The 15,448-nt window shown below is 41.5% G+C and overlaps 1 protein-coding gene across 6 annotated transcripts in view; it reads left to right on the forward strand.

The window, feature by feature from the left end:
* PIAS2 (protein inhibitor of activated STAT 2) overlaps positions 1 to 15,448 on the forward strand; it is a 45,312-nt gene that overhangs the window by 12,355 nt on the left and 17,509 nt on the right. For 4 of the 6 annotated variants that reach the window (XM_079994880.1, XM_079994877.1, XM_079994882.1 and 1 more), the window contains 7 exons: positions 9,182 to 9,656; positions 10,053 to 10,137; positions 10,911 to 10,961; positions 11,056 to 11,146; positions 12,352 to 12,486; positions 13,648 to 13,753; positions 14,981 to 15,054. In XM_079994880.1, coding sequence (XP_079851006.1) covers positions 9,185 to 9,656; positions 10,053 to 10,137; positions 10,911 to 10,961; positions 11,056 to 11,146; positions 12,352 to 12,486; positions 13,648 to 13,753; positions 14,981 to 15,054 — 1,014 coding nt within the window. In that variant the 5' untranslated portion in view covers positions 9,182 to 9,184. Of the gene's footprint in view, positions 1 to 3,875; positions 3,980 to 9,181; positions 9,657 to 10,052; positions 10,138 to 10,910; positions 10,962 to 11,055; positions 11,147 to 12,351; positions 12,487 to 13,647; positions 13,754 to 14,980; positions 15,055 to 15,448 lie in introns of those variants that run through there. The other 2 variants (XM_079994879.1, XM_079994878.1) reach the window with 1 other exon arrangement.

Consider the following 15,448-nt stretch of genomic DNA (forward strand, 5'->3'; position numbering starts at 1 on the left):
CCGCTTTGAGTTCCTATCAGGGATGAAGGTGGGATATACTAACAACAACAATTCCTTACATTTGGGGAAATACCTTGCCGCCTCCTCTGTAAATCAAGCTGATTTTTTACCTATTCAGCAGTAACTGACCATATAAATACCTCACTTATTTTTGGCTGGTGGAGATCAGAAGAAGGCTGGGCTGCAGAGTGATGTTCTCAGATTGCAGACGTTTTCAGATTCACCCTCTTGTATATTGAAGCAAATTATGTATTCTGTGCGCACTTTGTACATGTTTTAAAACAAAAGATAACATCTCTTGCAGAATAGTCAGCATATTTGTACTGATGCACCAGCAGGTTACAGCTGCTAATAACAGTGTTGCTGGGAACCACTGTGTAGCAATAAGGGGAGAATAAAAACTCCTGGAGATAAGTTGTTAGTTTGCTATCCACAACTGTGCATCTGTACAAACATGTCCCTGAAAACAGTCTTGGGCTTATCTGAGCATTCCTTGTATCCCACAGGAACGTGCTTTATTGACATTGTACTGTGTGCGTAATGCTGGATTATCTTCACTTCACGGACTTGATTCTGAGCTCTGTATTTCTTTTTAATGTTAAGGGATTTAATCTTTGTACAGTAGTGCCTTAGTTTACAAACAGTCTGGTGTTGTGCTTACGTTTTGGATTACAAACATGCCAAACCTAGAAGTGTGGGTCCCAGTTTGCAAACTTTTTTTGGATTACAACAGCCCCCCCCCCCTTTTGGGGGGGATTACGAATAAAGTTGACAGTGAAGAGGAAGGTTGATAGTGACCTACATGTTTCCTCTAGCACCACAGTTCTGTATAGTATTGATCAGTGTTAGAAATGAGCTAGAAATCCAGCGTGTTTTGCAACTGGTGCAGATCCAATTGCGACCACGTGGAGATTTCTAGATGCTAGGTTGGCAACTGACATCTCCATCTGGCTGGTCTCTCTAGCTTTCTAAAGCAGGTAAGCAGAAAAGCTTATTTATTGCGTTTCTCTCCCAGCTTTTTCTCCAAGGAATATATAGTTCACTCCCCTCCTCAGTTAATCCCTACAACAACCCTGTGAGGTAGGTTAAGAGGTTGTGGCTGGGCCAAGGTCACCCAGTGAGCTTCAGGACTTAGTGGGGATTTCAACCCTGATCCTAGTCTGACACTCAACTACTACACTACCCAGGCTACCAAGAGTCCTTTTGCTGTGGAGCAGCTCTATATAAATTAAGTGAGTAAATAAATATGGGGAAAGCAAAATGTCACTTAGAGAAGGATCTGAAATATTTTCCTTGAAGCAGTTTAAGGTAAAGGTAAAGGTACCCCTGCCCGTACGGGCCAGTCTTGACAGACTCTGGGGTTGTGCGCCCATCTCACTTAAGAGGCCAGGGGCCAGCGCTGTCCGGAGACACTTCCGAGCCAGAGCCGCACACGGAAACGCCGTTTACCTTCCCGCTGGTAAGCGGTCCCTATTTATCTACTTGCACCCGGAGGTGCTTTCGAACTGCTAGGTTGGCAGGCGCTGGGACCGAGCAGCAGGAGCGCACCCCGCCGCAGGGATTCGAACCGCGACCTTTCGATCGGCAAGCCCTAGGCGCTGAGGCTTTAATGTGTTGTAAACTGCTTTGAGATTTTTTTCTGTAAATTATAAAGTGGTATAGAAATCATATTAATAATAACAAAACACACAGGGAGGGATGGCGTCTAGAAATTCTGTTGTGTTGACTTCAGCCTAGGTTTAAGGTGCCATTTGGCAATTATATGTATCTGAATTTCTAACACTAGTTTTGATGATGTGGGCATACTCACAGCCTTCCATACGCATAACTTTTGTTTGGACTTAATATTTACCTCTTGCATGCTAGTGTCTTTCTGTAATGTCTACTTCAGGTTTCCTGCTTGGCAGGGGGTTGGACTCGATGGCCCTTGTGGTCTCTTCCAACTCTATGATTCTATGATTCTATGATTTTTGATAATGCTTCATTTTATTTTTCTACTAAGTGTTCTGCAACTGTAAGAACTATAATATGACATGTATATAACATGCATACGATAAGTGTAGCATAGCATGTAAAATTTCCAAATCTTCCTTAAAAGGCATTTCTTTCTTACTCTTCAACTAAAATTGTTCCCTGGGCATCTTATGCAAGAGCTTTACTGTACTAAACAAGGGAGTCCCTGCCTGCAGGTTTACAACCTTAAAGGCACAGCAGAAAAGGGGATTGGATTGGAAGCAAAAAGCAAAGCAACTGACTGTGGGGACCAACTCTTAAAGGGTCAAAGATTTTTTGAATGACCATCTTGAAACTGTTCAGGAACAGGAGGAGCCAAAAAGCCACCCATTTGCTTGAGCCCTACATGTTACACAGGTCTCTGTTGTCAAGCTCCAAAATCAACAGGTGATTCACACGTTTCTGCTGCCCTTGCATTCTCTGCTTCCATCAATGTCCCTAAATTGACTTGTGTTCTCATGACCACATCCTGGTTTAAGCTATGGGTTAAGTCTTGCTTTTCTGTCTATTTAGATACTATTAAGTATAGTCCCTGGGACGCGGGTGGCGCTGTGGGTTAAACCACAGAGCCTAGGACTTGCTGATCAGAAGGTTGGCGGTTCGAATCCCCGCGATGGGGTGAGCTCCCGTTGCTCGGTCCCTGCTCCTGCCAACCTAGCAGTTCAAAAGCACGTCAGAGTGCAAGCAGGTAAATAGGTACCGCTCCGGCGGGAAGGTAAACGGCGTTTCTGTGCGCTGCTCTGGTTTGCCAGAAGCGGCTTAGTCATGCTGGCCACATGACCCGGAATCTGTACGCCGGCTCCCTCGGCCAATAAAGCAAGATGAGCACCGCAACCCCAGAGTCGGTCACGACTGGACCTAATGGTCAGGGGTCCCTTTACCTTTACCTAAGTATAGTCCCTGGTTTGCACACAACTGGAAGCTGTGGTTAACTTCATCTTCCTAGTCTGAAATGATGCAGGAGCAAGGGGACTGCATAGAACTTTTGTGCATCCTTGTTTTTTAAGCCACAATTGGATTGTGAGGAGTTCTGCGTTGACCATTTGTTGTCAGGATTCCATGTAGCAGAGAATGTAGCCAGCGGAAGAATACAGTTTTCCCTACTTGTCTTATGCTCTGTTTGCAGGAATTGGGAACACAAGTCTTTGCAGGGATAGCAAGTGACAACTGCACCAAACATATTTGGATAGTCTGCTTTGTACGTCTCCTGTAATAAGTTGGAATGTGTTTAGAAGAAGAAAATATTCTTCTTTGAATTTGAATACAGATACAGAGATATTAAAGTATAGAGGGACAGTTCAGTATCACGTTTAGGTTACAGGGCAAAAATGTTAGAGAACAGCCTAGCCTTTGGTGTTCTCCTTTCTATACTTAAAACACTGAAAGTATAGTACAGTACATTCACAACTTAGGCACTTTTAACATGCACATTCAGCTTTACGCACTTGGCAAGAAAAATTTTAAAAAATAAAAAATGGGACAGGCGTCCAGGGGGAGAAAACTTGCAGTCCCACCCACCATTGCACCCAATGTGTTTTGACTACACAATTTTGGCTTTAGATGCTATCCCCAGAACATAATCGCTGCATAAATTGCAGGCTTTCTGTAATTCAAAATGCCACTTGTTTTCCAGTTATTGAGCACTATTTATGATATCAGACAGATCAATCTCATTCTTTTTTTCACTGATCACATAACCAGCCCCTGCTCATCTTGAGTTTGCCTTCTTAGTCTGACCCCGTCCTCTTCAGTTTTGTTTTACCAAAATGTTTGGTAAACATTAGAATAAAAGCCTCAAATAGCAAACCTCCGTAGCCATTCTCCATGCTACTATGTCTTCCTACTATTTTTTTGTTTTACAGACACAAACATGGTGACCCCTTTAAGAAAACATCACCCTTTAAGATGAACAAGATATATATCTAAGAAACAACAGAAAGCTATCTTGGCAGCTTCTAACTTACAAGTAAGAATACCCCAAATTATAAAAAGCACACAACATTCTTCTGAAAATAAAACCGCACACACAGAGCTAGAACCTTAATAGTATTAATTATTTCAGTAATAAAACTAACTTAATGTGAACTGAATACAAATTTCAGAAAGGATTCTGAAATCTGTATAGAAGAGGATAATTTCAAACACCATTTACATTCTTAAACTGTCCCATGAAGTCTGTCCTCATTTTAAATGTCCCTTGGTTACATCATTTGTATGAAGTGACAGCTTGAAACTAAAAGGCTGAAACAACTGAGCAGGCCAGAAAGAAACAAGTAGAGTATAAAATATTAAAAGGAAGAGAAATTCTTGGATAATTGAGATGGGTTAATTGAAGTTACTGAACATGGCATTCCTACAGTGTGAAGTTGAGGGGTGCACCCTGTGGATTACACTAAAGTAAACAGATCCCTTTTGTTTACAACCACCTTAACCAAGTATTTAATTAATATTAGAAACAAAATGCAACACTTAATGGATCATGGTTTGTTTCTAAAACAAAAACAATGCAAATGTACATAATATACTATGGAATGAGTACACAATAGTTGTATAAACTTTTTAAAAAGTGTCTGTTATTGGGTAATAATAGAATATAATCTGATGGGTAGTCAGAATATAATCTCACTTTGTGTCTTCTTATGCAAATGGGATGAATTTGAAAGGATAAGAGTCCTGTGTTCTCTTACTACTCTTCCTGTACAAGCAGGCACTTGAGAGAGCGATGTGATTCCAAAGTTGCATTCCCCGTAAGAGTACCAAGTTCTTTTGCAGCCTTGCTTGGAGTAGATTGAGAATCCCCAAACATGGGATTTGTTTATTTATTTTGAAGCATTTTTACCTTGCTTACCAACTAAAATACTTGAGGTGGCTTAATATATTTGAAATACAATAAAATAGAGAAGAGTTATTAGAGTGGGCCAAAGTTTTAAGTTCTCAGATCTTCCAGTTGCCACTCTGCAGTTGAATGTATTGGTTTGGAAAGAAGTTCCTCAGAAGTTGGTACCTATTGGTGGGCTACTTCAGATGTCTCAGTTTCTGACTCTGGTAGTAAATGCAGGGAGCTATTGGAGAGAGTAAAGGTGTCTGTCTATATATTTTTTTTAATAGTGCCCACCTGTTATCACATGCAACCCTTGGGTGGGGTAGAATAACGAGAGCAGCTGAAACAACCTGTTCAAACTGTAGGGCCATTATTTCTTACTACCTGGGGTCAACAGCTAACATCCTACAAATGCCTGAGCAAAGAAGCTTGTTTTCAGTTTGAGAAAAAGAGAAGTTGCTAACCATGCCTCAAAGGAAAGGATTAAGAGCCATCCCTCAGTCCTCAAGTGTGTCCTGGCTTTCCATGCCTGGTAGATGTTGCTACAAATGGAAATTAGGAGTATCTCTTTTTTAAGCAAACTGGTCATGCCAGCTCATTAATTAACATGACACCAGATTGTCATGTGGAACTGCTATGACTGCCACGTGTGATGACCAAGACGGGTCAGCATGTAACCATCGCAGAATATAGATATCCTGATGGAGTGTTTAGTCCTCTATATTATTATGATAATCAGGAACTCTTTGACAATATTTTCCATTCAGAAGCAAAGTGACTCCCAATTATGCAAGCTACTAAATGCTTTTGTAAAAGCCCAACATACTCATTGCAAGTTGTAGTAATGTTCAGAATCTTCTGTTTTTACGTTGTTGTTTGTATAAAAGACTTGTAGAAAGCAATAATGCTTCCTCTTGATGCTAAGCAACCTGCACAGCAATTGTTAAGTCTTTCATTTGATGTTGCATAGTTGCTTAACTCTACAGTATAACATCAAAACTTCTGCCAATTCTGAAAACTGCCATAGCAGCCAATGTCTCTTGCTTTTAAAACTTTTTTTGCATTGAAGAAAATAAAGTACTGCAAGCATCTGTGGGAACGGAATGACTATAAGAACAATACAGTACACAAAAATTGAACTACCATTTTCATCTGCATGTGCTGAATCGGAGAAGTGGGAATGGGGAAATTAGTCTTAAACTACAACTGTTTAGGAAGCATACATTCTTAATGTTTCCTGCTGTACAGAAATGAGTATGTAATTATTATTATTATTTAAGTGTGTGTTGCGCTTGTGCATAGAAATGATCCACCAAGGAAAGCAAAGAATTATGCTCACTTCCTCCAACTACCCCATATACATGAGAGCTGATGTAGCATAGTGCAGGAGCGGTAAAGTATTTGAGACCCAGGACCAATCTTTAACCCAACTGTGTATTTGGGGATCCATTTATTTTCTCCCTTGTATTTGTATGGTGTAGTGTTTGTCATGACTCACTTTGGATCAGGCCTCGGCCCAGTAGTGGGTCCCAATCCACCAGTTAAAGACCAGTAGCATAGTGGATAAGATACTGTACTACAAACCAGGAAGTCCTTGGTTTGAATCTCTGTTCTCCCATGATAAAATCAACAGGTGGCCTTAGGCAAGCCACTCTAAGACGTATGTGTATCCATAGAGTATGGAGAATAATAATAGTGAATTGCCTTGCTGGTTTTTTTTATGTGAAGTACCGTATTTTTCGCACCATAGGACGCACTTTTTCCCTCCTAAAAAGCAAGGGGAAATGTGTGTGCGTCCTATGGAGCGAATGCAGGGGAGAGACAGGCGGGAAAAGCCCCCAAGAGCCGCACACAAGCTCTGTGCGCTCTTGCGGGCTTTTCCACAGGAGGGAGAAGGGACTGACTGGCTGCATCAGTCCCTTCTCCCACCTCCCAGAAAAGCCAGGAAAGCCCTGTGCTGCACGGGGCTAAAGGGGAAGCCAAAACAGCCAGCGGGATCTATCTACATATGGCTTGACAACCATATGTCAGGAGTGCTCTGATGGTGTTTCCTGCTTGGCAGGGGGTTGGACTCGATGGCCCTTGTGGTCTCTTCCAACTCTATGATTCTATGTTTCTATGCTCCATAGCTGCGAGCAACCCCTCCGGCAAGGAGAAGCTGCACGGGGCTATGGATTCTTTAGCCCTGCGCATCATCTCCTGGCAAGGAGAGGTTGTGCGGGGCTAAAGAGGAAGCCAAAACAGCGAGCGGGATCCATCCTGCTCGCTGCCTTGGCTTGTGCCATAGCCGCGCGCAACCCCTCCGGCAGGGAGAGGTTGTGCACAGCCTGTACGCTGCTCTTTGGGGCTGGGGGGGGGAAATATTTTTTTTCTTGATTTCCCCCCCTAAACACTGGGTGCGCCCTATGGTCCGGTGCACCCTATGGTGCGAAAAATACGGTATTCTGGACACTTGAAAGCACTAGAAAAATATTAGTGTTCTTACATTGACTTCTGCTACTTGTTTAATTTACATTATGGCCCAAGCTCTCTCTGGTTCACAGGGGCAAGCTTTGCCCATTCTCTAGGATTTCACACAGCTTTTTATTGGTAATACACTACAACTTAACTCATTTCTCGCTGCTTTCTTTTCTTAAATCCCCAAGTCTGTTTTCTCATCCACTGTTCAAACTTGAGAGATGGTAAGTGGGGCAATGACTACATTGGTGCTATATAAATAATAAAATTCCTTTATGTGTGCAGCACTGGTTCTGGCTGATGTTGCCAATATGTTTGTGTCTGTATTTCTTGTGCTTTGCGGCTGAGGCTAGAGTAAAAATGATCAGAAGCAAACTATTTTGTGACTGTAATGATACCTGTGGTTATTGCATCAGTTATAATGTGGGCAGCTGGTAATACTGTCTAAATATGTTGGCTACAGAACTAAAACGTGTTGATTCTGATTTAGCTTGTTTTAAACACTGAAAGTGCAAAGAGCTTTACTTGAGAGTTTTCAAATCTTGGTTGACAGATGGAAAGAAACAATTTTCAAGCCCAAAGGAAAAATGAGAAGCTTTATCAAAACATTTGTTTCATCTTCTGCACTGTTCTCACTTGTTTGAGGAAGGCAACAGATTTTGAAAAGAGATAACCCAGATAAATATTGTTAATATTTATTAATGTAGTCCCATCCATGTGCATGGTACTTCTCAAATAATGGGAAGACATTTCACTGTCCCAAGGGGATTGTGATATTGAAACACACACAGGAGACAGCAGAGGTGCATAGAGAAGAATGTGATATTTTCACATAATCATGCTTAGATTTAGTATAGACACCATACTCCATATCTGCTTAAGACCAGCTGTTAAAAGTAGGTGTAATGGTTGTGAGGGGGTTACTTGTGCGTAAATTGCCTTCAGTTTAGTTAGATTGCTTGCTCCATCATGTTTAGGGTTAGAGCTCGCCCTATGTGACCTGTTAGTCACTTGCAGTATCCGTCAGTGGGCGTTTCTTGAATCTCTTCCAGCATAAAAGCTGTTTGACCCCAAGTCTCCTCCTATGTTCCCTGCGCGGAACGCGTCTGCGCACGTAAGGGGAGGGCAGGGGCGTGCCAGTGCTCTCTCCGCTAGTTTCGGTTGAAGGGTCTTGGAGCCCTGACACCGATTCCTCCATCTCCCTCTCCTCTCTATTGGTGTCACGCTGAATTCCTTCCCCCTTGCTGGTTCCCTCCCCGGCATCGCTCTGGAGCCCTGCCTCTGCTTCTCGCTCTGATGTCAGTTCCCTGACAGCAGGCTAGAATAGGAAAGTCATTGAGTGCTTCCAGAAGCCATTTAGAGGTTAGACTTTAATGGATCTTTTACAGAAGGGAACTTCTACACCAGTGGGGCAGCCACCACAAATGTCTCGTCATTTGCTTTTGCTATTGAACTTTGCTTACAGGTAGAAACGGTTTAGATGGTTGTGATGGACCAGCGGAATAAGGCCTACCATCTTAACTAGTTTAGATAGAACTTGCATGTTCAGAAAGCTGATCTGACTTGCTTTCCTGCAACTTTTTGGAAGTTGACCCTGTATATGAGAGACCCTTTAAATTCTATCCTTGTGGTTGTAGATTTCACTCAAAGCACAGTTAGCATGTGGTGGCTCATGGTTTTTGGTAATATTTCCACAATGTGGTGGTCATGTTTCCTGTAAAAGAGACTAAATCATGAAGGCTTTGCTGTTGCCGTCTCCATGTACGATATAGTATCTGAAGAGCCTCTAAAGTGCAATTTACAACCCCTTTTTCATTTTACATGCTCGTACCTGTATGTTCAGTGCTCTCAGTTCTTGTTTGATACACTGTTTGTCTGTTTCCCCCTTAGAATATGGTATCAAGTTTCCGGGTCTCTGAACTACAAGTGCTGTTGGGCTTTGCTGGACGTAATAAAAGTGGACGCAAACATGACCTCCTAATGAGGGCATTGCACTTGCTGAAGAGTGGCTGCAGCCCAGCAGTTCAGATAAAGATCCGAGAACTCTACAGGCGACGATATCCCAGAACAATAGAAGGTCTTTCTGACTTGTCCTCTTTAAAGCCTTCAGTCTTCAATTTGGACAGCAGCTCATCTCCCGTGGAACCTGATTTAACTGTTGCTGGTCTGCACCCAATACCATCTACATCAGTCACTCCTCAATCCCCATCCTCACCTCTTAGTTCAGTGCTGCTCCAGGACACAAAGCCTCGCTTTGAGATGCAGCAGCCTTCACCTCCAATTCCACCTGTGCACCCGGATGTTCAACTGAAGAGCCTTCCCTTTTATGATGTACTAGATGTTCTAATCAAACCTACAAGCTTAGGTAAGTGGGATTTTTCAACTGAGCAGTGCAGATCACTTAACTGTGCAGCTGGGGTGCACCTACCTCAAAAAATACAGCATGCTAACTCTCAAGACACTACAGCCGGCTTTATTGGGGATGACAATAAAGTTATTAGCTTGCCAAGCTGCTGAAATGTATGAAGTATAGTTTCTTGGGGAACTGATGTCACTAGGTGAACTTTTAAATGCATCTGAATGCAAAAGTACGATTTATGCACTTAATCTGGAAGACCTGAAAGCTACACAATTCCATTACTTAAAAGTCATGTTTTTGTGAAATTGGGAAAGTTATGAGACACCCGTTTCTGTACTGCCTTCTGTAGACTCTGGAGTTTGTCAGTGAATTAAAGCTAAACTTTTCTGTGTCCCTCTGCAGTACAGAGCAGTATTCAGAGGTTCCAGGAGAAGTTCTTCATCTTTGCTTTAACACCGCAGCAAGTCAGAGAAATCTGCATTTCCAGGTAATAGCAGAATGTCTAGCCTGAGCTTCCTCATACCAGATTTGGTTAATTTTCTTAGACAGAATTCCAGACCACTTGATCTACCTCTGGAAATCCCATAAAAATAACTGATGGCTTCTTGGAATCCTGAAAACTACTTCCTAGCAAAATACTAGTATCTCAGTTAATCTTGTAGAATGAACACATTTTCCCAAGGTTACAGTGAGAGTGGGCAGATTGTTCAAAAATGAGAACCCTGTTGGAAATATGATAGACTTACGACAGCTGCTAACTTTTAAGTTCAGGTGCATGTAATTTTTATGAATATGGTGAGTGCTAATTTGCGATGCGAATTACAGCATTGAGGCTTCAGCCTGTCATTCCCCACAAATACAGTAAATGGATCTAGCAAAGATGACACTTGGAAGTGCTGATGAGTTTGGTGGCTGTTCCTCTGATGTCTCAGAGAATATTTGACAGCCCTCCTGTAGGTTTATATCTGCAACTATGAAAGCTAGCCATATGTTTGCAGAGTTTCACTTGTTGTTGTCTCTGGGAAATGGATACACTTTATCTTTTGCTGTCCATAGTGTTTTGTGTGTATGTGTATCTGTGTGTATCTCTCTGTATATCTGTATCAATAGTGGACTCTCACTGTGCTTGCATATACTTAAACTCATGAAAGCAAGGTAGAGGTACAAATCAGGATTAGGAAGGTTGCATGAGGAGTTGACTTGTTAAGTGATAAAGCAACCTTAGACTTGTCTAAGTAACTTCTGCTTTTGTTGTGACAGGGACTTTTTGCCAGGAGGCAGAAGGGATTACACTGTGCAAGTTCAGCTGAGGTGACCAACTTATTTACATAAATGTATAAATGCCTCTTTTAATTGAGTACATTTCAATGCGCTGCCATTCAACAATATTATTTTCTGCAAACAGGTTATGCCTGGCAGAAACCAGCTGCCCCCAAGAAGATAACTACCCTAGTAGCTTGTGCATAAAAGTAAATGGAAAGCTATTTCCATTGCCGGTAAGCTGTTGAAATTTTTGATAGCGCATCTGTTTTAAACTTCTTGTAATCCTGATTTGCCAGCTCAATGGGTGCGATACCATCCTGATCCACTGGCCAAAAGGAGGGCTCGTGGGAGTGGTTGGGTGCAGGGATACCAAAGGATGTTAAAAACAGAGTGATCTGTTCAAGTGCTTTATTAAAGAAGGTGTAGACGTACAGCAAAGCAGCGTGGCAGTTCTCGTAGCTTTTGCAGACGCATGACAGACTCTGCAGCAAGGAGATGTCTTGTCCGCACCCAAGCAAACATTTATACATTTTTTATGCAACAAAGAAGCATACATAATTTAACCTGACTAGCTGGGGGCATAGGTGGCAAGCACCCAAACCTTACTGATAGCTCCCCTTTTCTGGGCTTCGGGCCCAGCACCCCAAGCCCCACAGATAAGGGTAACATCAAAGCATGCCAATTAGCCTAGATCAAAGCAAGCGAATATAAACATAAACGAGCTCATTGCTGTAACAACTACCAATTAATTGTGGGGTTATCTTGACTACCAATATGGCATTAGCAAAGCTTCCAGAACAGTTCACCTTTGGTTCAACACAAATACCCTCTGCCACACAACTCTACCCATAAATGTCTCTAGAATGAAAGTTATGGAACTAAATAACTAGTATTTGGATCTGTGAACAAATACAGTTACAAAACTTGGTTGATGCTGCATCAGTGTGCATTACTCACAGAGTAGATTTGGAAATCCTTTATTCACAGCTTGGAATTTCCCCTAATTTCCTTCTCTGACTTAAAGTTACTGGTGTGGTGCTGTAACCAAGTTTGCTTTCTCGAAGCAAAGCTTCGAATAAACTAACGAACTAACTTTCTTAAGGAACTTATTTCATGAAGAAGTGATGCGGTCCTTTCTTCCCTCCCTCAGACTTAAGTTACTAAGGCCACAATCCTATATGCACTTTTGGGAATAAGAGCCACTGAACCCATTGAGGCTTACTTCTGAATAAACGTGTATAGGATTGTGCTGTAAGGCTCACTGGAAAGAAATGGATGCTTGGCAAATGTTTTAACTTCCATTGAAATCAATGGGATATAAGTGTTTAATTTTAGCTTTTGTATGCTGTAACTTACTAGAAATTGCAACGTTTTGAGCAGTCTCCAAAGAGAATATATATCTAAATGGAAAAATGATTTTTGTGCCTATGTTTTTTAGGGATATGCTCCACCACCCAAAAATGGAATTGAGCAAAAGAGGCCAGGGCGCCCCTTGAATATTACATCTCTAGTCAGGCTATCCTCTGCAGTGCCAAATCAGATTTCTATTTCCTGGGCATCTGAAATTGGAAAGGTAAATTGAAATCTTTCCATCTTGCAAAATGACTTCATGTAAAAAAAAACAAATGTAGAATTGTTTTGAAGGAAAAGTAAATCCTTGCCTTGGGTTTCTAGTGACCTACGTGCATGAAGCAGGAGGGTTGGCGGCTAGAGCACAGGTCCAAATGTGGGTGAGGCTGCACCATTGTGCCTACCACATAGTGGTGAAGAAGAAAGCTAGCTTCTCCACCATCGCTGCATCTGCAAGTAGCTGCCCAGCAGAGCTTTGCCTAGTGGTGAATTGGCTTTTGCCATCTGGCCTAGAGTGCATTGCTCTGACACCCTCAGATGCCTGTCGGGCAGAGATGACTTGGCCGCTGTATTCCCTGCTCTGGTAACTTCCAGACTGAGTTATTGTAAAGTGCTCTAAGTACCGCTGCCCTTGAAGATGACTTGGAAACTTCTGTTGTCCAGAATGCAGTGGCAAGATAAGGCTGTAGTTACCTTCTGATCTTCCATAAACTGATTTAAAACCACTGCGCTGGTTGTTTCCGGGCTCAACTCAAGGTGCTCACATTAGTTTTTAAAGCCCCAAGTGACTTAGGACCACAATGCCTGTAAGACCGCCTCCTTGCCTACAGACCCTCTTGGATGCTAAGCAGGGCGGAGGCTGTCCTCTTGGTTGCTCCTTCACCCACAGAAGCTTTGTGGCACCCCTGTGGCAGCTCCTAAATTGAGAAATTGCCTTCTCATAGTTGTGCATCTGGCACTTTCGTTATACGTCTTTCAGTGAATGCTGAAGATGCACCTCTTTATCCTGGCTTTTGGCATTTGAGAGGTAAATTTTTAGGACCCACCTTATTTCTGTAATTTTAGATTGTTTTAAACAGTTTTTAATATTGTTTAATAATGTTTTAATATTAATATTGTGTTTGAATTGTTAATTGCTGTAACTTAACCCTGGGACCTTAGGGTGAAGGGGAGATAATAGCAATAAATAACTCATTCATGCAACACTTTTTCTCTCTCTTAACTTACTATGATCTGCTTCTTTGTGTCTGTCTGCTGTAAATAGAGGGTTGTTGTTGTTGTTGTTGTTGTTGATGATGATGATGATTTGTATACCACCTTTTATCTGGAGATCATTTGTCTATGAAAAAGACCTTTTCATTCTTTCACATTTCCTCTCCTGTAGAATTACTCAATGTCTGTGTATCTTGTACGCCAACTCACTTCAGCCATGCTTCTACAGAGGCTAAAAATGAAAGGTATTCGAAACCCTGATCATTCCCGGGCACTAAGTGAGTAGATAATTCTTGTGTTTCTCTTCCTTTGGTTACATGTTTGTAATGGGCTGTAGGTTTCTAATAAAAGCAACTGGGTGGCTCCTCTTCAGGGTGATTCTTGGCATCCCATGTGGCTAAGTGTGAGGAGTAGCAGGGTGTTATTGCCAGAGTGCAGAAGAAAATACTGTATTTTTTTTTTTGAAGGGCCGCTTTGACATCTAATAGGAATCAAAAGTGTTATTTTTACTTCCTGAAGCATTTTACAATATCGGACCATGAACATGTATACTGACGGGGCAGTAGCTAGAGTGTCAGAGTAGGGTACAGGAGGCCCCATCTTCAGATACATCTGTAGCCATGAAGCTTACTGAGTGGCTATCTCTCAGCCTTGCCTTCCTTGCTTGCAGGGCTATCACGAGGATAAAATAAGGCGGGAGAGCCATGTATGTCAATTTGTGGTTATTGGTATATAAGTAATAACTGAAATTCAAAAGGCAGTTGAAAAGTAGCATCAGCTCCGCTTAAAACGGTGGTATACCCAAGTCCCATTTTTAAAAATACTTTGCTTGTTTAGATTGGTTTTACTGAGTTACCTTTGCCATCAACCTGTTGAAATTTCATTAAGGGCAAAGTACTATTTCGTATTCTACTTTTACAAATTGCCTTACTGAAATCTCGGGAATATGCTAGGTCTAGAATGAACCCTGCAACAATTTCTGAGCCTGGTGTTGAAGTGCAGATTTTTGTTTCTGCATACACAGTTGCAGAGGATTCTGGAGCTGTTCCAAATACCCAGCTGAGCTGTTAGATGTCTTGCATCATCTCTCCCATGCTGCTTGAGTCTGGTGGCTGCCATTCAGAACTCTGGGTACCTCTTCACCTTGCAGCTTCCTCCCTTTCCCCGCAGGAAGAAAAAAGCACCACTTAGATTTGGATAGCCAGCTGGTTGGTGTGAGAGCAAAGTCCCAGCAACATGCTCTAAATGCATTCATTTTACAGATTTTATATAGCAATTGTATTATAGATGGGAAACTTCACATTAGTTCTAATGTGCAACTTTGAAATTTTGTCAGTGCCATTATCATTTTATGTTGAATTTACAAATTCTTGAAATAGCTATGCCGTATATTATTCTCTCAAGCTTTTGAGTAATTAAGAATTGCACATTAAAAGTTATAGTCCAGCAAGATATTAAAGCATTTATTTTAAATCTCCCCCCCCCCTTCTTTTAAAAAATAATAGTTAAAGAAAAACTCACCGCGGACCCAGATAGTGAAATTGCGACTACCAGTCTGCGAGTATCATTAATGTGTCCCGTAAGTAGAGTTGGTTAATAGCTTGGAATGATGTCTTATAGGGAAATTATTTGCGTTGATTAAAATACTTTTTGTTTCAGCAAGGCTATCCAGAATCCTAACTTGGTCACATTTTTAAATATTTGCTGATTGTATCAGAGTATTATTGTCTTAAGTAAACTGTTTAGAGGTTATACATTTTTTCTGAGCAAAATAAAGAATAAGAGGTAGACTCTGCAAATAAGCATGTCACTAGTAACACAGTATATGCAAGTTGCTATGGTTTGCATATTTATGTGGAATTTGGGTTCTAGTATAGTTTTCAAATTCTAGTATGAATTTGGGTTCTAGTATGGATTTCAAAACTATAAAGAGAAAGCTGATAAGATGTTACTGCATCTTCTAAAGATGTCTG

This window comes from Podarcis cretensis (assembly GCF_951804945.1).
Source record: "Podarcis cretensis genome assembly, chromosome: 11".
Lineage (NCBI taxonomy): Eukaryota > Metazoa > Chordata > Lepidosauria > Squamata > Lacertidae > Podarcis > Podarcis cretensis.